Raw genomic sequence first — 24203 nt, 5'->3', positions numbered from 1 at the left:
TCAGGTGGTGAGAGCTTCTGGCTCCAGTTTTTGTGCCCTCTCTGGTTCAGCTAACTGATCCCCTCTTATCTCCCACAATTCCTATTTGTTTTTTCCGGTGAGTGGCTTCAGATTTGTTCAAGTAGATCACCTGTTTGTACTGTTAGTTCTTGCCTTTGCAAATCTGACTTGTAGGTCTTATACCCTCCCTTCCCCCTATACCTGGCAGGAAGGCAGGGGTAAGGAGGTTAGGAGTTGCAACTCCAGCTCTGCACTATGGGCAGGGATTATACATTAATCCCTTGCACTGAGGTGATCCTCCCATGTCCAGCTGTTCTTGACCCAATATTCACCAGCAGCGCAGGGCAAAGTAGCCACATCACAGCCACGTCTGGACCTTAGTGTAGATTGAACATTTTCAAATGGAAACTAGCATTGTGTTGTTTCCCTAGCTGCATTTGTTCAGCAAGCTATGGTTGAGCAATCTCTTATTATGTGGCATCTCTGTTTTTCCTGGAACCAGCTCTCATGCATTACTAAAGTCATCATGTTAGCATAAGCAATTACTACCAGCTATCTGAATCCATACACACTGTTTGACAGGGGAACTTACCTAGTACTTTGTGTAATTAATTAAAAAAATAAATACTCAAGTTCCTAAATTGAATATTGCAAATAATGAGGATGGAGAGGAATCATTTAGAATTGTTCAAGAGGGTATAATTAGGAGGATGGGATTAAGAAAATGAAAATTTAGGTTGAATATCAGGAAAAGTTTCAATAGAGAAGTCTATTAGACTGTGGAATAATCTCCTAAGGGAATGCTGGAATCCCCATAACATGGAATGATTAAGTTCTAGACTGCCAAAAGCACTAGAAAATATAGTGCAGAGAGCAAACCTGCATTGACAAGGGGGTAGGATTAGATGATTATACATTAATCCAGTTCCATCTCTTATGAAGATAGGTTTTCTGTAGATCTTTTCTCTTTGTTTTCTCTATGGTTCTTTTGGAGTGAAATTAAATTTCTCTGCATACAGAGTGTCTGAGTTGGCACTTTCTGCTATGCTGCATCTAACCTTGATGATATTCTAAGACAACCCATGGAAATTAAATTGTTCTAAGTGTAGATATGGGCATGGGGAGGGAAGAGATGGATCATGAGGTGTAGCTCTGATCTACCTCTTCATTCTGAAATTAAGTTTTTCTCCAAATTAGTCCACTCCCTCATTCTCAGGATGGCAGCACAGGATGAAGCCCTTGGAGGCTGGGTGAGTATGCAAGCTTCTACATGGTGGTATGGTAGGCACTTGTATAGCAAGAGATAATTTATCTTTTCCCAAAACATAGCTACGTGAGCGAGCTTCACCAATCCAGGGTACAAAATGCTTTATTTTCCATGTCTGTTCTCCTGCACAACTTTATGTAATGATGTGTCCCCACCAACTGCAATGTTCTTATTTTTTATTTTGAGGAAGTTCTTTTCCAGTCATTCTTTTTCTATTAATGATTCTACATGCTTTTATTTCTTATTCCGTTTTTTAAATTTTACTACATTTTCATGAACCCTTTTGTTTAGAAAATCTATAGATTTTAAATCTAGTTTTCAATGCTGAGGCATTAGAGTACTATGGACTAAAATATAAGAATATTTTAGCCAGATGGATTTAGAGTCGCTGATATACAGTTTATCAAAGCAGTTTGCAACAAATATTGTGAAAGTTTTAAAAAGCATATTAAATTGTGGTGTCAGAAAAGATGAGATTACACTCTACCAGAAGTAAACCCTGTAATTTTACCAGTGAGCACAAAATAGACTCAGTATAACATTGTTTATGTTTGTATATGTGGTCTGAGTTGGCAGGAGATACTCCCAGACTTCTCAAAAGTGCTGGCAAATAGTAGAGTTTCAAGAAGATGATAGATATAACAAACAGATGTCTAGAGGGCATGCATGTTTGTTTGAGCAATCCATGTTAAAATTTATGGTGGAAATATTCAATATCAAATTATTTGAATGTAAAATCAGTTTGTATAGATTACATTTTTATTAAAACATAGGAATAGAAAATTGATTTGTATTCCTGGAACTGTTATCCTGGCCAGCAAACAAACTTAGCCATGATGACCTTGAAGGTCTTTAAAATAAATACAGTGAAACCTGTATGAAAGACCGTCTTTATTAAGCAACTAGTGATCCTAAGCAACAACCCCAAGGTCTTCCCAAGCATTTTATGATGTTAAATTATCTGTACTAAGTAACCACCCTCTCCAGTATGACCAAAGTCTGCTCAGAATTGGTCATAGAAACAGCAGCAGCATCTCATATTAGGAAACTGACTGAATTGCTTTGAAATTCAGTGCCCATAAGGCATGCATTCTATATGCATACAGTTGGTCAGCTGTTTTGAGTGCCCCTGGAAATTTGTTTTGCTTAACCTCCTGGGAATTCCCCTTTTGTAAGGGGAATCCTCAAATAGTGCAGAACTGACAGCAGCTCTATGCCACCCTCACTCTTGGTTCGTGGTATAGAGGTTGTGGCCAGTGGAAAAGGGCACAGATGGAATACAATCTGGTTATTCCCAGTTTCCAGAACAGCTGCTTGAGGCCATGGAAAACCTACAGGCTGCTCTAAATTGTGCCACTGAACAAGCCAGACCAGTCTCCAGCCAGCCCCAGAACTCTGGGCCTGAAAAGGTAGCATACAGCTACCTTTTCCCCAGCTCCATGTCTCAGCTGCTCAGTCACAGCTAAGCCCTGGTGTACACTACAGATTTATGTCAGTATAACTACGTTGCTCAGGAGTGTGGAAAATTCACACCCCTGAGCGACACAGTTATACCAACCAAATTTCCAGTGTAGACAGCACTACATCAATGGGAGGGTTTCACCTGTCGACATAGCACTTATGTCCATTCTTTCTTATTATGCATTTTAAGTCTCTTTTGGCCCAGTACAGTTCCATTGTTGAAGAGAATGGCAGAACTTCCTTTAATAGGAGCAGGATTGGGTCCATTGACTCCAATGCAAATTGCAGGTGCTCAGCACTTCACAGGATTTGGTCACCAGTGTTTCTTGTTCTAGTTATTCCATCTTGAATGGACTTTGTGAGCCAGAATTTGAGCGTAGCATTGTAGCATTGACTTCACTGGGAATTTTGTGTGAGGGCCAATAAGTCATTTTCATATGAATCTGCATACTTCAGCTATAGTCAATATATACCTGATGTGGAATATAATAAATTTAATATTTGCCTCCATTTTTCATTAGACATTTTTGAATGTATTATTCTGAAGTAGTACATAGCTTACCAATACTTGACTTAGACTTTGCAGTTGTGCATGCAGCCATTTATGTAGCAAGAAGAAAATCATGGCTAAAGGAAATAAGCAATGGGGAATGTGTGAGAGAGCAGGAGAAGAGAAAAGGAAAACAGGAAAGACTAAGAAGAGGTAAAGAAAAAAACAAACCAAAAACAGATGGAGAAAAAGCCATCTCACCAGAAACAGAGCTTTGTTAGCCAATATGTATTTGTTAGATGTAGTAACCACCACATTAATGGTATTATGTGCATAGTATTAATATAATATACATTATATATATGGATGTTGGGAAGGTATGTTAATTGAATGTATTATGCTCCTTCCACAATTCTTTTCCACCATGTCAAGTATCCCACAATGCTTTGCAAAGCTAAAGTCAGCTTTGGCATTAGAAAATAGGAAACTTGTCAAAGCAATAATACATGAATAGTCTATACCACGTACAGTTAGGAAGTACTATCATGGCTCATCATCACGTGGAATGTAGTATTCAAAACAAGATATGGGAAAGTACAGGGATGTACTAAGGACAAAGCTAGGGTTGCCAGGTGTCCGTTTTTTGACTGGAACACCTGGTTGAAAAGGGACCCTGGTGGCTCTGGTCAGCACCGCAGACTAGGCCATTAAAAGTCCGGTTGGTGGTGCAGTGGGGCTGGCAGGCTCTGCAGCCAGCATGACCCTCCGGCTCCTAGGCAGAGAGGCGTCCATGGGGGCTCTGCACACTGCTCCTGCCCCGAGGGCCTGCTCCTCAGCTCCCATCAGCCAGGAACTGTGGCTGATGGGAGCTGCGGGGATGGTGCCTGTGGGCAGGGTCATCATGCAAAGCCCGCTGGCCGCCCCTCCATCTAGGAGCTGAAGGGACATGTTGCCACTTCCTGTGAGCTGCCTGAGGTCAGCGCCGCCCAGAGTCCACATCCTGAACCCCCTCCTACACCCCAACCCCCTGCCCCATCTCGGAATTCCCTTCCACATCCAAACTCCCTCCCAGAGCCCACACCCCACACCCCCTCCTGCACCCAACCCCCTATCCCAGCCCGGAGCCCCCTCCCATGCCTTGAACCCCTCATTTCTGGTGCCACCCTAGAGCCCGCACAAGAGCCCCTACCCCCTTCCATATCCCAACCCCCTGTCTCAGGCCGGAGCTCCCTCCCACACTCTGAACCCCTCAGCCCCGCCCCCCAGCCCAGAGCCCCTTCCTGCACCCCAAATCCCTCATCCATGCCCCCACCCCAGAGCCCGCACTCACAACCAGAGCCCTCACCCCCTCTCACACCCCAACCCCCTGCCCCAGCCCAGAGCCCCCCCCACACTCTGATCCTCTTGGCCCCACCCCAGATCCCTGAGCTCCCTCCTGCACCCCAAACACCTCATCCCTAGCCCCACCCCAGAGCTCGCACCCCCAGGTGGAGCCCTCACCCTCTCCCACACCCTAATCTCTTGGAACAGCCTGGTGAAAATAAGCGAGTGAGTGAGGGTGGTGGGGAGCGAGCAATGGAGGGAGGGGGGATGGATTGAGCAGGGGCAGGGCCTCGGGGAAGGTGTGGGGCATGGGCGGGACTGTGGGGAAGTGGGTGGGGCAAGGGTGTTTGGTTTTCTGCTATTAGATTTGGGAACCCCAGACAAAGCTGGCACAAACCGGGGGGTTAAACTTAAACTTCAAGTGATGTATAGGGGGTTTTAGCTTGTAAACAACCACAATATAAATAGAAGTACATTTAAGGGCGTATCTTTAAAGCACACCTTCTGTGTAAGATGAACATGCTGTGAGATAAGAATTGCTTCCTTGAAGGAGGGTATGTATGTCTTCTTTTCTTACTGTATTGCTTTATCTTTAGACAATAAATTTGACTAAATTTGGTTTCTTGGTCTCTTAAACATTTTAAAGAAGAAACCACTAGTGAAGTCAGTCAGTTGGTTATACTGTTAATCAATAGCCTCAACTATAGTCACACACAAGAAATGTTGCTTCCAGAAAAGCCAAGTCAGGCATTGGGAAGTGACAGATGCTTCAAGGAGGAAGGATAGTTTTGTGATAGTTTCAGTCCCACTGAACTGTGACTCAGGAAACCTGGTCAGTTTCTCAACTCTGCCACACAGTCCCTGTGTGACCTGGGAAAATCACATAATCTCTGTGTGCCTCAGTAATGTCTGTAAAAGGGGATAATAATTTATTTCTTCTGCCTTTTTTATGACTCTTCTGTTTTGTTTGCAAACTCTATGGGACAGGAACAATCTCTTATTAAGTGTTTGTGCAGTACCTAGCGCAATGGTGTCCCAATCTCAGTCGTGGCAACAGGTGCTACTGTCATTCAAATAAATGATCATAATATGGGAGACAACCTAACTTGAGCCAAGACGCATTGTGGTGATGAGTGCAGTATGAGAAACTACAGACTAGAATAGCAAATAGGAATACTGAAAACAAAATGACAGTCAATTTGCAAGGGAAAGGAGGATTAAAGGAAAATACAAGAGAAAGCTGAACCAGCCTAGAAGTTGTGCTCTGTAGTGCAGTGCAGGAAACCTGAGCTCAATGCATAATTTCTGTCCCTTGATTCTAAGGCTGGTAGCAGTTAGGTGCTACCATATTTGCTTAGGTAATATATTTAGCCACTCGGGAGGAAATACCTCCCATTCAAAAGCAGTTTTGTTTGTTGCTGGTAGAAATGTGACTATTACTGGAATCTATGTGATGGAATTGTAAAACAGGGCAAAATGAGGGGAATCTTTGGGGCTCCAGCAGAGATGCAGAGGAACCTCAAGAGATGAGGGAGAGAAAAGAATGATTATAGTAACAAGATGTTCTTCGGAGTAGAAGACACTATATCTTCTATAGTTTACCAAGTTACTGTCATAATGCTAGGGGAGAAAACAAACTGGAGCTACTTTTTGGGTCAGGTGATTTCTTGGATAATCGCTGGCTGCCATGTCTACAAAGGCAAGCTGCTAATCGTGATCGCATGCTTGTCTGGTTCTCCCACAAGCACTCTACTATTAGGGACTTGTGTGCTTTTGAAAATCTCACTAGGCACCTATCTTCATCTTTAAGTGTCTAGATACCTTTAAATATCTGTCCCTTTGTACTTTCTCCCATGCTGCCTCTTACATGCAAGGGGAAAGTCATAATCTGTAAAGCCACCACCTTATCCTCCTCAAAAATTCACCTCTGTCATTATGCTTATAGGAAACGCTGTCAACCCTCCCCCCAAAAAGTCCTTACCATATGATAATAGCAAGGCCACTAGCACATTGTGATTACTGCTACTAATGGTCTACAAATTGTGCACACATTTTAATTTTTCTCAGGAAAATTAACTATTATTAAGGTGAGGGGTTTTTTTTCTTTTCATTATTCTCATTATGGTTATGGTGAAAGATCATAATTTGTGCCTGGACTGGTATATTTTCATTATTGTTTTGGAAGACTGCTGTACATCTTCAATCACTTTGGCCTTTCTTGTGCTCTCACACCAGTGGTGTTAATTACATTGGCTTCACTGAAGTAAATACCAGATATATACTGTGCCTTTTATCAATTAAGTCCAACAGCAAAAAGTTTCCTGTTTGTGTTTTCACAGGAAAGCATTGCTGAACTGTATGAGATTTTGAAAGTTGTCCTTCAGTCTTTGTTACTATGTGGACCAGTGTTTTACATATATTTATACAAAGTTGTGTTCTGTGTTATTATGCTGTTATGGTTTGTTCTGCTACTGCCAATGTGAACTCTGATTTCTTACTTTCTCAGTTGACTTTTCTTCTGGCAGTTGGTATATTTGGCACAGAGTGTATAAATGAGACAGCCTTCAATTTAGCAGGTCTTACATTAAAAAGAGCTTTTTAAAACAGGTTCTCCTTAGTTCTGGGAAAAAAATCTAGATTTTGAAAGCAAAATAACCAGGTTGCATCAATAAGTAATGCCCCACATTACTGTAAACAGAGTTCATGTCGTAAGTTATTTCTTCTGCATCAAATAATTGTATGATTACGTACAGAACTGATTTTATACTTACTTTTAAAAAATCCTGGCAAACTTCTACATAGTGAACACAAATTATATGTTTTTGTGTGATATTTTATAAGATTCACAATATAAGATATGCACTATCAGTGTACAATTAAACTTTTACTTTTGAAGTTAGAAATCAAAGTATGCCTGATTTTCTTTATCTTCATCTCATCTGCTTTGAGTTTAACATATCTTTCTGAACAAAGACATGTTTGTAAAGGATATTAAGTTTTGTTTGGCCTTCCTCTCCATTTAAAGTACTCAGTGGACCCTAATGTGAAGTTATGATCCCCGAGATTGATTGATATATACACATAAGACAGATGGTGTAGAGATGAATCTGATGATAATTCATTTTTCCGCTAGTCATGAAGATACTTTGATTACAGTGTGTTTAAGTAATTATAACACAGTGTTCAATGTTAGTCTTGTTAGTAGGGAACACATGGGAAACAAGTTACACGTTATTCATGCCCAACAAAGGATGCACTGTGGTGTGACCATTTTAATTCCTAATGCTAGATTAGAAACATAGGACTTTAAAATATGTCATATTGTGAAGTAAATAAATTAAACATAAACTGAATAAAAAGTTAAGAACATAGTTTTTTGGCATAAATATTTGTTTTGGAAAATATTTGTTACTATATGAAAGAAACTAGTATGTTTGAATTAAGGTTTCACCTTGCATGCAGCTCATTAAAATCTCACATGGCTTGTTTCTAGGTTTACATGAGTCCTAGATATAATGCAGTTTGTTTGGTTCCTTGAATAATGCATTTGAAGTGTAAATACTAAGAAAAAATAAACAACATCCATAAACTTTAATTAGAAAACACGTTTTGGTCTAAAAAATTTGTGCACAACCATCTAGTGACAGTGAGTAACATTTATAGAAAATCTTGATAATATTTGCAAAAAGAAAAGGAGTACTTGTGGCACCTTAGAGACTAACCAATGTATTTGAGCATGAGCTTTCGTGAGCTACAGCTCACTTCATCAGATGTATACCGTGGAAACTGCAGCAGACTTTATATACACACAGAGAATATGAAACAATACCTCCTCCCACCCCACTGTCCTGCAGCAGGACAGTGGGGTGGGAGGAGGTATTGTTTCATATTCTCTGTGTGTATATAAAGTCTGCTGCAGTTTCCACGGTATACATCTGATGAAGTGAGCTGTAGCTCACGAAAGCTCATGCTCAAATACATTGGTTAGTCTCTAAGGTGCCACAAGTACTCCTTTTCTTTTTGCGAATACAGACTAACACGGCTGTTCCTCTGAAACTTGATAATATTTAGTTGCCAATAAACCACTAGCACTTAATACAAGATTGTTTATTAAAAAATCACACCAATATTTCTTGACATGACTTTTGAAACAAAATTACATCATTTCAATTTTACATTGTTTACTCCATAATTAATTATGATTTTATAATGTCTGTTTCTATAATAGGATAATTGACCGCTTAGATGGAGTTCGTTTGTTGTGGTCCTTGTTGAAAAATCCTCATCCGAATGTTCAAGCAAGTGCGGCATGGGCTATCTGTCCCTGCATTGAAAATGCTAAGGTGAGAATATATTTACTAAAATGTAATTGTTTATAGATAAGGCTAAGATTTAGTCACAGGTATTTTAAGTAAAAGTCATGGACAGGTCACGGGCAATAAACAAAAATTCATGGCCATGACCTGTCCATGACTTTTACTATATAAATACCCCTGACAAAAACTTAGCAGCTCCTGGGGCCCCAGGTGCTGCTGCTCTGGGGGGCCCCAGGACACCGCTGCACTGGCCACAGGGTCTGAGTGTCCCCAGCCACCTGAGGCTCTGAGACCCCGGGGACTGCTGCTTGGGCCCTCCCCAGGGCCAGCTGCCCTGGGACCGCTGCTTGGGTGCTCCCTGAGGCCAGCCGCCCATGCAGCAGCTGGAGCAGCTGGCCCCGAGGCAGCCCCCAGGACCACTGCTCAGGTGCTCCCGGGGCCAGCCCACTCCCCCAGGACCATCCAAGCAACGGCCGGTGCGGCTGGCCCCAGGGCAGCCCCTAGGACCACTGCTAAGACGCTCCCTGGGGCCAACTGTCTTGGGCCACCCAAGCAGCGGTCTGTGCAGCTGGCCACGGGGTGCTCCAGCTGCTGGCCCTAGGGCCAGCTGCTCTGGCAGCCCTGGGATCAGCTGCACCAGCCATTGCAGCTGCAAAAGTCACAGGGGTCGCAGAAAATCACGGAATCTGTGACCTCCGTGACAGAATTGCTGCCTTATTTATAGATCATAATTACATAGTCACATTTTTCTCATGATTTTCAACAATTAATGTTTACAGTCTTGCTAATTAGTTGCCTTTTACTTATATTCTTTTAACTGCTTTAAATAATTTAATTTATTTATTTGAATATTTAAAACACAACTACAGAAACCCATCTACTGCTCATAGCAATCTGGTTGTCCTTAATTGTACTTTCTCTGTTTGTAAAATGTCATCTTTATAATAATGTAACCAGAACTCTGCCCACTGTTCCCAGTAAAGCATACTGAAAGGTGCTAGTCGAACAATAATGGAAATAAAAGTGTTCTATTAACAGGCTGTGAACAGCACAGGTAGTGGCTCTCCTCTACCCTACATACCTCAACCATGTTCTCAAGGGAGCACCTTTTGGCTTGAGAGCGTATTTCAGTCTCCATGCCAATGAAATCCTTAGATTCTCTGCTCAGACTGCCAATGAAAAGTGCCAGTTGTGAATGGTGGTTCTTGTGCTGTAGTCAGCTGTGCACAAAGAACTGGACTATTAATTTATTTTAAATAGACTGCCAAACAGAGATAAAAAGGTGACTATTTTCCTTTACTGGTCTAGAATGGATTAGACCCAATGATCTATGGTACAGTAAATATGAAAGGTTTTGTTTTTCTTAAGCATATCCCTAAAATATCTAATAATCTTGCATCACTAACTCTTGTACAAGGCCGGAATGATTTCTTCCAATTTCTAATGAATGCCCCCATTAACACCAGTTTTGATTTCCCTTTGTACTCTGTCACTGATGTAAATCATTCTGCACAATATTTAAAGACCTGATCCTGTGAGGTGCTGGAACCCCCTTGGAAGTACTAAATCAGTGATATTCAGGACTGAGGCTCACAAGCCGCAAGTGGCTCTTTAATGTGTCTCCTGCAGCTCTTTGTAGCACATGATATTAAAACACTGTGTGATTTAATTATTAACCAGTCTAAGTTATTAACCAATCTGGATGATTTTACTAAGTTATTAACCAATTATAGTTGATAAAATAATACCTGGTCAGTCATTGTGCTGTGAGAATTATATATATATAGTAAATGAAACAATGAATTCACACTACTGTGGCTCTTTTGGGTAATGATGATTGCTAATTTGGCTCCTGAACTACTGATGTCTGAGCATCACTCTTCTAAATGCTCTCAACTCCCACTGAAGTCAACATTTCCTGTGAAGAACTAATCAACTTAGAGGATCAACAATTTCTGTGTATCTACCTTTCTTTTTTAATGCTTTATAAACATCATGAAACAGTTGAAGGGACATTTCCTCCTGTTTTTGATTCATAGGTTCAGCATCTTAGAGTTTTCCACACTGATTTCTATAAACTACTTACCTGTCCCTTTTCTAAACTAACCAAGTCATTCTGACTTGTATTTCCCTTTCTTTTTTATTGATACACTCTCCTCTAAGATTTTATATTAACAATTGATGTGTCACATGTATTTCCCTTTTGTCAAGAAACAGATGCACCTGCCTATATCTTCAACTGTTATTAACAATACATGTTGCCTGTATTTGAAAGCTAAGACTTTTCATTATACAACTGAGTAGGTCCCCCATCACCTGTGCTTAGGGACTATACTGGGTACTTAGCTCACCTGGCTCTGAGAGTTGTATTGCCAGAAATCCCCACCCCATCCATGAAATTCCTTTCAAAGGTGTTTTTCCTGGAGTATAGAGGGCAGTGGAACTGATATTGTAGACTTAGGCTGAATTAACTTTCTGTTGGCTTTTTCGCTGGTTTTGTGAAGAATGGGAAGCTATGTACATCATCATGCCAGCCCTCCTCCCACCTCTCTCTGCCTCCTACCTAACTTAAGACATCTGACCCTGCAAAAAGATCTGTGTGTGGCCTGGGAAATGGGGGCACAGTGACATAGCCCTGGTCTACACTAGGACTTTAGGTCGAATTTAGCAGCGTTAAATCGATGTAAACCTGCACCCGTCCACACAATGAAGCCCTTTATTTCGACTTAAAGGGCTCTTAAAATCGATTTCCTTACTCCACCCCTGACAAGTGGATTAGCGCTTAAATCGACGTTGCCGGCTCGAATTTGGGGTACTGTGGACACAATTCGATGGTATTGGCCTCCGGGAGCTATCCCAGAGTGCTCCATTATGACCGCTCTGGACAGCACTCTCAACTCAGATGCACTGGCCAGGTAGACAGGAAAAGAACCGCGAACTTTTGAATCTCATTTCCTGTTTGGCCAGCGTGGCAAGCTGCAGGTGACCATGCAGAGCTCATCAGCAGAGGTGACCATGATGGAGTCCCAGAATCTCAAAAGAGCTCCAGCATGGACCGAACGGGAGGTATGGGATCTGATCGCTGTTTGGGGAGAGGAATCCGTGCTATCAGAACTCCGTTCCAGTTTTCGAAATGCCAAAACCTTTGTCAAAATCTCCCAGGGCATGAAGGACAGAGGCCATAACAGGGACCCGAAGCAGTGCTGCGTGAAACTGAAGGAGCTGAGGCAAGCCTACCAGAAAACCAGAGAGGCGAACAGCCGCTCTGGGTCAGAGCCCCAAACATGCCGCTTCTATGATGAACTGCATGCCATTTTAGGGGGTTCAGCCACCACTACCCCAGCCGTGTTGTTTGACTCCTTCAATGGAGATGGAGGCAATACGGAAGCAGGTTTTGGGGGCGAAGAAGATGATGATGAGGAGGAGGTTGTAGATAGCTCACAGCAAGCAAGAGGAGAAACCGGTTTTCCCAACAGCCAGGAACTGTTTCTCACCCTAGACCTGGAGCCAGTACCCCCCGAACCCACCCAAGGCTGCCTCCTGTACCCAGCAGGCGGAGAAGGGACCTCTGGTGAGTGTACCTTTTAAAATACTATACATGGTTTAAAAGCAAGCATGTGAAAGGATTACTTTGCCCTGGCATTTGCGGTTCTCCTAGATGTAGTCCTAAAGCCTTTGCAAAAGGTTTCTGGGGAGGGCTGCCTTATTGCGTCCTTCATGGTAGGACACTTTACCACTCCAGGCCAGTAACACATACTCGGGAATCATTGTAGAACAAAGCATTGCAGTGTATGTTTGCTGGCATTCAAACAACATCCGTTCTTTATCTCTCTGTGTTATCCTCAGGAGAGTGAGATATAATTCATGGTCACCTGGTTGAAATAGAGTGCTTTTCTTCAGGGGACACTCAGAGGAGCCCATTCCTGCTGGGCTGTTTGCCTGTGGCTAAACAGAAATGTTCCCCGCTGTTAGCCACAGGGAGGGGGGAAGGTTGAGGGGGTAGTCACGCGGTGGGAGGAGGCAAAATGCGACCTTGTAACGAAAGCACATGTGCTATGTATGTAATGTTAACAGCAAGGTTTACCCTGAAAGAGTGTAGCCACTGTTTTATAAAATGTGTCTTTTTAAATACCGCTGTCCCTTTTTTTTTTCTCCACCAGCTGCATGTGTTTCAATGATCACAGGATCTTCCTCTTCCCAGAGGCTAGTGAAGCTTAGAAAGAAAAAAAAACGCACTCGCGATGAAATGTTCTCCGAGCTCATGCTGTCCTCCCACACTGACAGAGCACAGATGAATGCGTGGAGGCAAATAATGTCAGAGTGCAGGAAAGCACAAAATGACCGGGAGGAGAGGTGGCGGGCTGAAGAGAGTAAGTGGCGGGCTGAAGAGAGTAAGTGGCGGGCTGAAGACAGGGCTGAAGCTCAAAGGTGGCGGCAGCGTGATGAGAGGAGGCAGGATTCAATGCTGAGGCTGCTGCAGGACCAAACCAGTATGCTCCAGTGTATGGTTAAGCTGCAGCAAAGGCAGCTGGAGCACAGACTGCCACTGCAGCCCCTCTGTAACCAACCGCCCTCCTCCCCAAGTTCCATAGCCTCCACACCCAGACGCCCAAGAACGCGGTGGGGGGGCCTCCGGCCAACCAGCCACTCCACCACAGAGGATTGCCCAAAAAAAAGAAGGCTGTCATTCAATAAATTTTAAAGTTGTAAACTTTTAAAGTGCTGTGCTTAAAGTGCTGTGTGGCATTTTCCTTCCCTCCTCCACCACCCCTCCTGGGCTACCTTGGTAGTCATCCCCCTATTTGTGTGATGAATGAATAAAGAATGCATGAATGTGAAGCAACAATGACTTTATTGCCTCTGCAAGCGGTGATTGAAGGGAGGAGGGGAGGGTGGTTAGCTTACAGGGAAGTAGAGTGAACCAAGGGGCGGGGGGTTTCATCAAGGAGAAACAAACAGAACTTTCACACCGTAGCCTGGCCAGTCATGAAACTGGTTTTCAAAGCTTCTCTGATGCGTACCGCGCCCTCCTGTGCTCTTCTAACCGCCCTGGTGTCTGGCTGCGCGTAACCAGCAGCCAGGCGATTTGCCTCAACCTCCCACCCCGCCATAAACGTCTCCCCCTTACTCTCACAGATATTGTGGAGCACACAGCAAGCAGTAATAACGGTGGGAATATTGGTTTCGCTGAGGTCTAAGCGAGTCAGTAAACTGCGCCAGCGCGCCTTTAAACGTCCAAATGCACATTCTACCACCATTCTGCACTTGCTCAGCCTGTAGTTGAACAGCTCCTGACTACTGTCCAGGCTGCCTGTGTACAGCTTCATGAGCCATGGCATTAAGGGGTAGGCTGGGTCCCCAAGGATACATATAGGCATTTCAACATCCCCAACAGTTATTTTCTGGTCTGGGAATAAAGTCCCTTCCTGCAGCTTTTGAAACAGACCAGAGTTCCTGAAGATGCGAGCATCATGCACCTTTCCCGGCCATCCCACGTTGATGTTGGTGAAACGTCCATTGTGATCCACCAGAGCTTGCAGCACTATCGAAAAGTACCCCTTGCGGTTTATGTACTCGGCGGCTTGGTGCTCCGGTGCCAAGATAGGGATATGGGTTCCGTCTATAGCCCCACCACAGTTAGGGAATCCCATTGCAGCAAAGCCATCCACTATGACCTGCACATTTCCCAGGGTCACTACCCTTGATATCAGCAGATCTTTGATTGCGTGGGCTACTTGCATCACAGCAGCCCCCACAGTAGATTTGCCCACTCCAAATTGATTCCCAACTGACCGGTAGCTGTCTGGCGTTGCAAGCTTCCACAGGGCTATCGCCACTCGCTTCTCAACTGTGAGGGCTGCTCTCATCTTGGTATTCATGCGCCTCAGGGCAGGGGAAAGCAAGTCACAAAGTTCCATGAAAGTGCCCTTACGCATGCGAAAGTTTCGCAGCCACTGGGAATCGTCCCAGACCTGCAACACTATGCGGTCCCACCAGTCTGTGCTTGTTTCCCGAGCCCAGAATTGGCGTTCCACAGCATGAACCTGCCCCATAAGCACCATGATGCATGCATTGGCAGGGCCCATGCTTTCAGAGAAATCTGTGTCCATGTCCTGATCACTCACGTGACCGTGCTGACGTCGCCTCCTCGCCCGGTATCGCTTTGCCAGGTTCCGGTGCTGCATATACTGCTGGATAATGCGTGTGGTGTTTAATGTGCTCCTAATTGCCAAAGTGAGCTGAGCGGCCTCCATGCTTGCCTTGGTATGGCATCCGCACAGAAAAAAGGCGCGGAACGATTGTCTGCCGTTGCTCTGACGGAGGGAGGGGCGACTGAGGACACGGCTTACAGGGTTGGCTTCAGGGAGCTAAAATCAACAAAGGGGGTGGCTTTACATCAAGGAGTATTTCAGGCAGGACTTCACGGAGGGTTCCAATAAGAAATGGTGCACCTAAGTTATTGTTCTTATTGGAACGAGGAGGTTAGCCTGGCCTCTGATTAATACATGGCTAGATTTACCTCGCTGCACCTTCTCTGTGAGTGACTGCAGTGTGACCCAGAGGAATGAGTCCCCTAGACAGGGGAGGAGGCAAATGAGTACAAAACAAATCTGGTCTATTTCTTGTTTTGACCCACTCCATCTATCTTTTACATCTTTGGCTGGCAGCAGACGGTGCAGAAGGACTGCATGCCATCCACATCTCATGGCTGCTCGGCAGAAGATGGTACAGTACGACTGCTAGCCATCCTCATCTCTTGCCTGCCTGGCAGAAGATGGTACAATACGACTACTAGCAATCCTCATCTCTTGCCTGCCTGGCAGAAGATGGTACAGTACGACTGCTAGCCATTCTCATCTCTTGCCTGCCCGGCAGAAGATGGTACAATACGACTGCTAGCAGTCTGTATTGCCTTCCTGCTCACCATAAGACAGTTCAATAGGACTGACTGCAGGACTAAAGAGAATGACCTGGTCAAGTCACTCCAAATTTAGTCCCTGCGCCCATGTCTGCCCAGGCGCTCCCAGCCGATGTGGCCAGGAGCACCTCGGACACGACGAGGACGACTACCAATCGTATTGCACCGTCTGCTGCCAGAAGGCAATGGGTTGCTGCTACTGTGCAGCAAAGCCGTACCGCGTCTGCCAGCACCCAGGAGACATAGGGTGACGGTTACCTGAGCGGGCTCCATGCTTGCCGTGGTATGGCGTCTGCACAGGTAACTCAGGAAAAAAGGCGCGAAACGATTGTCTGCCCTTGCTTTCACGGAGGGAGGGAGGGAGGGAACGGGGGGCCTGACGATATGTACCCAGAACCACCCGTGACAATGTTTTAGCCCCATCAGGCATTGGGATCTCAACCCAGAATTCCAATGGGCAGCGGAGACTGCGGGAACTGTGGGATAGCTACCCACAGTGCAATGCTCCGGAAGTCGACTCTAGCCTCGGTACTGTGGAAGCGCTCCGCCGAGTTAATGCACTTAATGCACTTAGAGCATTTTCTGTGGGGACACACACACTCGAATATATAAAACCGATTTCTAAAAAAACGACTTCTATAAATTCGACCTTATTCCGTAGTGTGGACATACCCATAGAGGCAGTTACCATCCTTTCCCCCAAGCACCGAATGGGAGAAGGTCCACATAAAGGGACAATTATAACAGCATAAGGGGGGCTGCTTGCATGTAATCAGAATTATTTATTTAGTTACAGTTAATATTTACCTATTCATATGATCTACCAAGAAATGTTTCATGCACTTGATTCTTCTCTATATATTGTGAGATAAAATGGAATCTGTGACTTTAAAAGAAGCTTATGTACTGTGGCTTCCCCATCCCTATCTAGATATGTGTAAGCTATGTGTTAGGTAGCTGTGGGCCTAGGATTTGGGTTTAACTTATTTTTGCTTCATTTTGGATGAGCTGCAGTGGTTATTGTATGCAGTGTGTGTATTATGGAGGGTGAAGAAGAAAGGGAATGCCTATATTGTAACCTATATTTTGAATATATGGATTTTTATAATTGTGCCATACAGCTGAGCAGCCATTTTCCTGCAAAGACACGTAATGTGCATGGAACTTAAAGATTATGTTCTATAATATTCATATTTATGTTTTGTGTTGCACATGTGAGTTGAGTGTTCAGTGTACCACTGTAGTTCTTTCTATACTGAAATAAAATAAATTTCTATAACTTTTACAGAAACTAATTAAAAATACACTAGTTTAGATGTTGTAACAGAGTTACTCTGCTGGATCTAATCTATCTGTCTATCTATCCCACTGAAATGGCCTCTATTACCATAGTATCTAAGCACCTCACAATCTTTAATGTAGTTATCCTCACAACTCCCCTGTGAGATAGGAAAATGCTATTATCTCCATTTTAGAGATGGAGAGCTGAACTGTAGAGAAACTAAGTAACTTGCCCCAGGTCACACAGGAAGTCTATGGCACAGCAGGGAAGTGAACCCAGGGGCCCTGAGTCATAGGCTAGAAGAGGCCACATGTACACCATAGTGCCTGATTTGGGTCACTATGCGGTAGAAAATATACTGAATTAAAGTAAAAACTGCTGTTTGTTAATACCAATAAAATGAGTTGGTTAATGTTATTTTGTGTGTGATAGATTTAAGACATTTTTTAAATGAAGAGGTAGGTTGTACTGGCCAATGCATAAACCATTCCACCTCTGGAAGCTACAAATGATAGTTTGCTGGTGTGAAGTTAGTCACTGTTTTTATACATCATTAAACCACTACACATGATGGATTCCAGAGCGGCCTAAGAATGACTTGCAAGCAAGCAGTTGCGAGTTGGCATTGATGTGATTGAGGTAGTGGAGCTATGTGGGAAAATTTGCACAACAACTGCCAGTGCTACTAGTCACCCACTTTCATGAGCATTAAACTAATTTTCAAAGTTTATATATAAACTATAAATATATGAATACATGCCTCTTTTACAAAGCAAGAATAGAAGAGCTGTGCAGGTCATTAATTCAAAAGAATGAACTGAATGGAAACAGATTTAGATTAATTAGTTTCTTAATTCAAAACGTAAAAACCACTACTGTAGTAATGTTGGTAATGACAGAATATCAGTGTATTGTCCAAGAAATGCAAATAATTATGAAAAAGTGCAAAGAAAAGTATACTCAACTCTGTTGATATTGGAATGTTAAATTATGCATTATGAATCATGCTACCTCAAAAAACATTATTCATACCTTTGTTCCAAAGCACAGCAATCCAAACAGAAAAATGTAGCAAAACTCTACAAAAGTTTTATTAAAGCTATTGTGAAATTCGCCTGTTGGGTAGGAGCCAAAAGCTCTTGATACCACTGAAGGTGATACTGTTAATATAATTTTTTTAACTGATGCATTAAAAACAAAATCAGTTTCCTGGTAGAGTAACCTTTGAATAGTAACTCCTGACATTTAAAAAATTGTTATAAGGGTTTTCTGCTCCTCTCTTTATGTTTAGAGAAATCTTTTGGATAGTCCTGAGAGCAGAACACTAAACATGCTCAGGCTCACCCATCCTCTCCCCTACCTATTCTCTCTGGGCACACACCTGCTTGCTGTTTGTTCATAATTAATTTCAACTTCAGCTCTGGTGCTGATGTTACTGGTACACATCCCTTTAAAGGGATTGGGGAAGGATAAGCACCATCAACAAAACTCACTATACCTTAAAGAGCTGTCAAGTTAGTAAAGCAATAAAACTGAAAAAAAAAAAGGGAAAGATTCCCCCCAATCCCTTTGGGGTTACTTGTAACAATGTAGTTCAACATTTTCAGATGGAAGTGTGACTTTCAAGTTGATGGCTCCCCTTGAAGTCCTACATTAAAGCTTCATGGGGAAGCTGCAGGCTGAACAGCCATGCAGACTGTGTATCCCCTGCCTGCCATGAAAGGGGATCTCTATATTGGCCCCACATAGGTCAGCACAGAAGGCTAGGGTGGAATGGATGGGTGGGGCATGAGATTGGTATTTATGCAGATCCAGTGGCCTCCACACTCACAGCCCATATCTAGAGTAGGGCCATTGGTGGAGCATGTGCTACTTTCTTCTTCATGCCACATGATTACTCAGGCTTTATGCAGGCGAAGTGCATTTCACCTGTTACAGAATCATTTTAACATTACCATATGTGTAAACCTACAGTGAGCCTTTGTAACAAAGAAAGTTTGTTGAGTTGTAAAGCTTTCTGATATTTATAAAATAAAAATATTGCCAGTTACTGTTTTAAATTAGTGGTGATAGTTGGTTTCCACATTTCAGTAATAAAAAATGTTAGAATATCAATTTCAGTAGTTCCCAAACTTTTCTGAATACTGTACACAAAATTACGCTTTTTGTTCTATATGACTTTATAAATATTTGTTTCTGCACCATGTTTTGGTTAAACCCATGATGTCAAAATTCCCTATATGAGCACATACAATACTTTATAATTTTCTTGTTTTCTTCAGTATGCTTCTTATATTTGTATACAGAAACCTTGGCAGTTTGAAGTTGATGATCTTATTACTCCCCTTCCATTTTCCTATTTTTTCCTGTAAACATTATACTTTTTTACCCATCAGCTAGGTCTCTACTTCTTTATACTCTGCTAATTGTAAGGAATTTGATCTTATTTTGTGTAATTTTAAAGCCATGCAACTGAGAGCTAGAATTTCCTAATACTAAATTCTTATATAAAATTTATTCCTGTTTACTGAAGGAAGATCTGGGCCTATGTTATCAATAAGACATTAATTATTAATTATCAATAAGAATTATTAGTTCATTTTCAACAATGTGATAGGTTCGGTAACAACATAAAAGAAGACATGGTACCTACCCTAACATGGCTTTCACTTGATAATAAAATGGTTTAAAGTTGTCTGATGTAGAAGTGATACTTTTCTGCAGCCCAGCATCTCCCACAATTCTGGACATCTGGGCTGCTCTCCTCTCTCTGCAGCTCAAGGAAGTGGATCAGCATTTTGGCACCAAATGGTCTGGCCATGCCCCTCTGTTTGAGTGCCAGATTCATAGATTCATAGATATTTAGGTCAGAAGGGACCATTATGATCATCTAGTCTGACCTCCTGCACAACGCAGGCCACAAAATTTCACCCACCACTCCTACAAATTTCAGAGGAACAGCCGTGTTAGTCTGTATTCGCAAAAAGAAAAGGAGTACTTGTGGCACCTTAGAGACTAACCAATTTATTTGAGCATGAGCTTTCGTGAGCCACGAAAGCTCATGCTCAAATAAATTGGTTAGTCTCTAAGGTGCCACAAGTACTCCTTTTCTTTTCACTCCTACAAAAAAACCCTCACACCTATATCTGTGCTATTGAAGTCCTCAAATCATAGTTTAAAGACTTCAAGGAGCAGAGAATCCTCCAGCAAGTGACCCGTGCCCCATGCTACAGAGGAAGGCGAAAAACCTTCAGGGCCTCTTCCAATCTGCCCTGGAGGAAGATTCCCTCCCAACCCCAAATATGGCGATCAGCTAAACCCTGAGCATATGGGCAAGATTCATCAGCCAGATACTACAGAAAATTCTTTCTTGGGTAACTCGGATCTCACCCCATCTAATAGCCCATCACAGGCCATTGGGCCTATTTATGAATATTTAATTACCAAAACCATGTTATCCCATCATACCATCTCCTCCATAAACTTATCGAGTTTAATCTTAAAGCCAGATAGATCTTTTGCCCCCACTGCTTCCCTTGGAAGGCTATTCCAAAACTTCACTCCTCTGATGGTTAAAAACCTTCATCTAATTTCTTGTCTAAATTTCCTAGATCAGTTAATCCTTTTAGGGGTTTAACCATCACTGAGCCTCCGGTGCAATGTCTCCCTGCCAGCTCCTCTGACCCTTACAGGCATGACAGAACAGGCAAGAAAGCATCTGGTTAAATCCAAGCAGGCAGCCTTCCCAGGCTCAGCAGACTCAGGTTGCAGGCCACGCAACTGTGCCCCTTCCTGGGCAACATCCTGATCAGAGCTCCATTGCAGTCAGCAGTGCACAGGGCCATGTCTCGGACATTGAATCTCCTCGAGGCACACATCTTCATCATCAGTGCCAAGAAAAGTTCTCTGGTTCTATCCACCTGGGGGTGTAAATAGACACTTTGGTAGTGAAGATCTACCCATCATTAGAAAGGTTTCAGAAAATCTGGAAATTTATTTTCTTGCACCAGGGCCACGGGAGGCCTGCCGAAGCACTGTGCCTCCAACTGCTAGGATTCCTGGTGTTGTGCATAGGGATCACTCCATGGGCACAATCATGAATCAGAAGTCTTCAAGCCTTCATATTAAAGGTGTGAGACCACTCCCTGGAACACATAAACAATCATGTACTGGTTCTGAGGCAGATACTCAACTCCTTACAATGGTTCAGCCCACAACAATGTCTCCAAAGGCATGTCCACTTGCCTTCCAGGCAATGGAAGTAATGAGGTGGGCTGAACAGTTCCAGAGCAATCCACATCAAAGGGGACCTGAACCAAAAGGCAGACTGGCTCAGCAAGCACCGAGTCAACAACTCTGAGTGGTGCCTAAGTCAGCAGATTTTCAACTTAGTTGTTCCAATGTTCAGCATCTCTTCAACCTACCTGTTTGTGAATCATATGAATGCAAAGAAGCCAAAATACGTCACAAGGCAGCTCCCAGGTCTGTGGGGACAGATGCTTTATTGCATAGTTGGTTGGAGGGCCTATGTTACACATATCCACCCTTTCCCCTACTGGGGAAGGTGATCCAGAAAATAAATGAGAACAGGAAGCAGTAATACTGATGACTCCTCATTGACAAAGGAGATGTTGGTTCTCAGACCTGACAGAGCTGAAAATGGAACCCCCCACTCCAGCTTCCCTGGAGACCAGACATCCTTTTGCAAGGTCCTCTTCTTCCTCCACACCTGAAACAGCTTCAACTAACATCCTGGCTATTTAGATGGAAGCACTAGAAGGTCTCAGTCTGTCCTCCAGAGTCATGAAGACATTGCTTTCATCTAGGAGAGTATTGACCCTAAAAGTGTACACCTCTGTCTGGTCTGGATTCAACAACAGGTTCCAAAAGCACAAGGCAAATCCCAGAAATCCAGGAATTCCCACCATTCTGGACTTTTTCCATAGAGGAATAGACAGAGGCCTTCAGCCCAGTAGTATTGCATGTCAGTTGTCAGCTCTTAGTAGCATGCTCTTCAAAGGATCCTCAGGCTTCCTGGTAGACAGTCCACAGGTAGCCAGATTCTTTTGAGCAGTCCAGTTAGCCACGCCAATGGTCAAACCACTCTTCCCAAAACAGGACCTTCCACTAGTTTTGAAGGCCCTGACAACCCATCCCTTCAAGTCTCAAACTTTAGTGTCAGCCTTTTATTTATCCATTAAGACTTGTTTCTTAGTAGCTGTCACATCTGCCAAGCAAGTGCCAGAGATGGCAGCCTTATCTATGCAGGAACCTTACTGCGTGTTCCATGAGGACAAGGTGGTGCTCAGAACACCAGAATCCTTTCTTTCAAGGTAAATTCCTCCTTCCACACTTCCCAAAAGGTTGTGCTTCCTTTGTTCTGTCCAAAACCACAGCATGCAACTGAAAAGATGTGGCACAGCTTAGATGTCAGAAGAGCATTGAAAATCTGTCTCAAGTGTACAGAATCCACAAGAAGAATAGGCTATATGTCCTGCCAACCAAAATGCCAGAGACTCAGCACTTCCAACTTCTCCATCGCTACATGATTTAGACTTTGTATTATGAAAGCCTGTGAATTATCAGAGGTTGCTGTCGCAGAAGAGATCAAGGTGCAATCCATGAGATCCTTAGTGACCTCACAAGCAAGTGCCTCCTCTTCAGCAATTTGCAAAGTGGACACTTGATCTACAGCTTCATTAAGCACAACAAGGTGGATTTTCTGTCTTCTGCAGAGACCTCCTTTGGTAGGAGGATGCTTCAGGCAGAAATAGGAAGGGTACTTTTTTCCCACATAACTTTTGTTTTATAACCCTCCCTACATAACAGCTCACAGCTCACCGCTTCCCAGAAGTCCAGAATTGTGGGAGATGCTGGGCTGCAGAACAGAAAATTTCTTACTGATAATTTACTGTCTGCTAGCAGAGTCTTCCACAGTTCCACCCACCCTGGATGGTTCATAAGCCAAGTGTCAGATATTAAGTGGAATCTTTTAAATCAAGATTGGATGTTTTTCTAAAAGATAAACTCCAGGAATTATTTTGGGGAAGTTCTATGGCCTGTGTTATACAGTAGATCAGGCACATATTATACAGGTCAGGTGATCACAATGGTTCCTTCTGACCTTGGAATCTATGAATTTATTAGTCTCCATTGGTCTAATGTATATAGCTATTTCATGATCACTGGAATATTCGTTAATAATGATGCTATGCAAAGTTTATAGTTTGGGAATAACTCATCTGTCTATAAGCGGGAGCAGAGAGGATGTGGCCAGACTGTGCAGCACCAAAATGCCTCCATGAGCTGCAGAGAGAAGAGCAGCTCAGATGTCCAGAATTGAAAGGAAATGACTGGTCAGATCTTTTCCATTATTTCTGTATCTCAATTTGTCAAATTGATTACATATTTTTCTTTTAGTTTCTAATGTCTAACAGGAGAAATAACTGCAGTTGCCATCTACATCCTCTCTTCCCTAATCATCTCTTATGCTCGTGGTAGGACTGCTTCCCTCTGCCTTCATATACAACTATACACAGTGTTCCACCTGGATTCATAACTGCTGCTGTTCAGAAAACAGAATTTAGATTCCATGAAAGAATTAAAAATTTTGGGGAAAAAAATCTCAAATCGTCATCAAAAGTCAAATTTTTTTTTAAAAAAATCGGGATGTAATTTCTCAAAAGAATCCATTCGGAGTCACAGTGCCTGGCTCCTAACTGCCTGGCAACCTATCAAGCAAGTAGTTGGGAAACCCAGCAGCCTACCGGGGTCACTGTACATGACTCCAATTATACTTTTTGTCTCATGCTTCAAATACAAAGGTGCTTTACAAGATGCCCTAAAAGGCAAATCGTGACCTTTCCTCTATGGCCACAAAGGACCCTTATCTTAGTAGTTTTGCTGCTTTTGTGCAGGGGAAATCGGATTTGGGAGCTCACACAGGAATGTGCACTCCTGAGGGCCACAACACAGAGCACAGAAAGTGTCCTGGGAGATTGGAAAGTTGGAGGGGGCAGATCTAATCCCATATTTGGGGGTGCGGGAGAGGAATGCAACAGCCACAAAGGCTGCTGTGGCCCTAATGTTGCAGTAGCAGCTGTAAAATGGCCTGAGAAAGGAAAGATTCTTTCCCTCACTCCCAC

The 24203-nt window shown here is 43.2% G+C and overlaps 2 protein-coding genes across 4 annotated transcripts in view; both read left to right on the top strand.

Annotated features, from left to right (window-relative positions):
- The window catches only part of ODAD2 (outer dynein arm docking complex subunit 2), a 205434-nt gene that overhangs the window by 115360 nt on the left and 65871 nt on the right, over positions 1 to 24203 (top strand). For all 3 annotated transcript variants that reach the window (XM_075125940.1, XM_048837795.2, XM_048837794.2), the window contains exon 17: positions 8770 to 8884. In XM_075125940.1, coding sequence (XP_074982041.1) covers positions 8770 to 8884 — 115 coding nt within the window. The remainder of the gene's footprint in view (positions 1 to 8769; positions 8885 to 24203) is intronic.
- On the top strand, positions 11377 to 13647 carry LOC125631316 (uncharacterized). Its single transcript, XM_048837796.2, has 2 exons — positions 11377 to 12428; positions 13018 to 13647. The coding sequence occupies exons 1-2, from the start codon at positions 11846 to 11848 to the stop codon at positions 13557 to 13559; spliced, it is 1125 nt and encodes a 374-aa protein (XP_048693753.1). The 5' UTR covers positions 11377 to 11845; the 3' UTR covers positions 13560 to 13647.

The sequence above is a fragment of the Caretta caretta genome, chromosome 2 (assembly GCF_965140235.1).
Source record: "Caretta caretta isolate rCarCar2 chromosome 2, rCarCar1.hap1, whole genome shotgun sequence".
NCBI lineage: Eukaryota > Metazoa > Chordata > Testudines > Cheloniidae > Caretta > Caretta caretta.
This window is presented reverse-complemented; position numbering and strand designations above follow the sequence as displayed.

Excerpts from the sequence above, each read along its gene's own strand:
- LOC125631316 (XM_048837796.2), top strand. The coding sequence starts at position 11,846 with ATGCAGAGCTCATCAGCAGAGGTGACCATGATGGAGTCCCAGAATCTC. Across the intron at positions 12,429-13,017 it reads AGGCGGAGAAGGGACCTCTG|CTGCATGTGTTTCAATGATC; the intron begins GTGAGTGTACCT and ends TTTCTCCACCAG.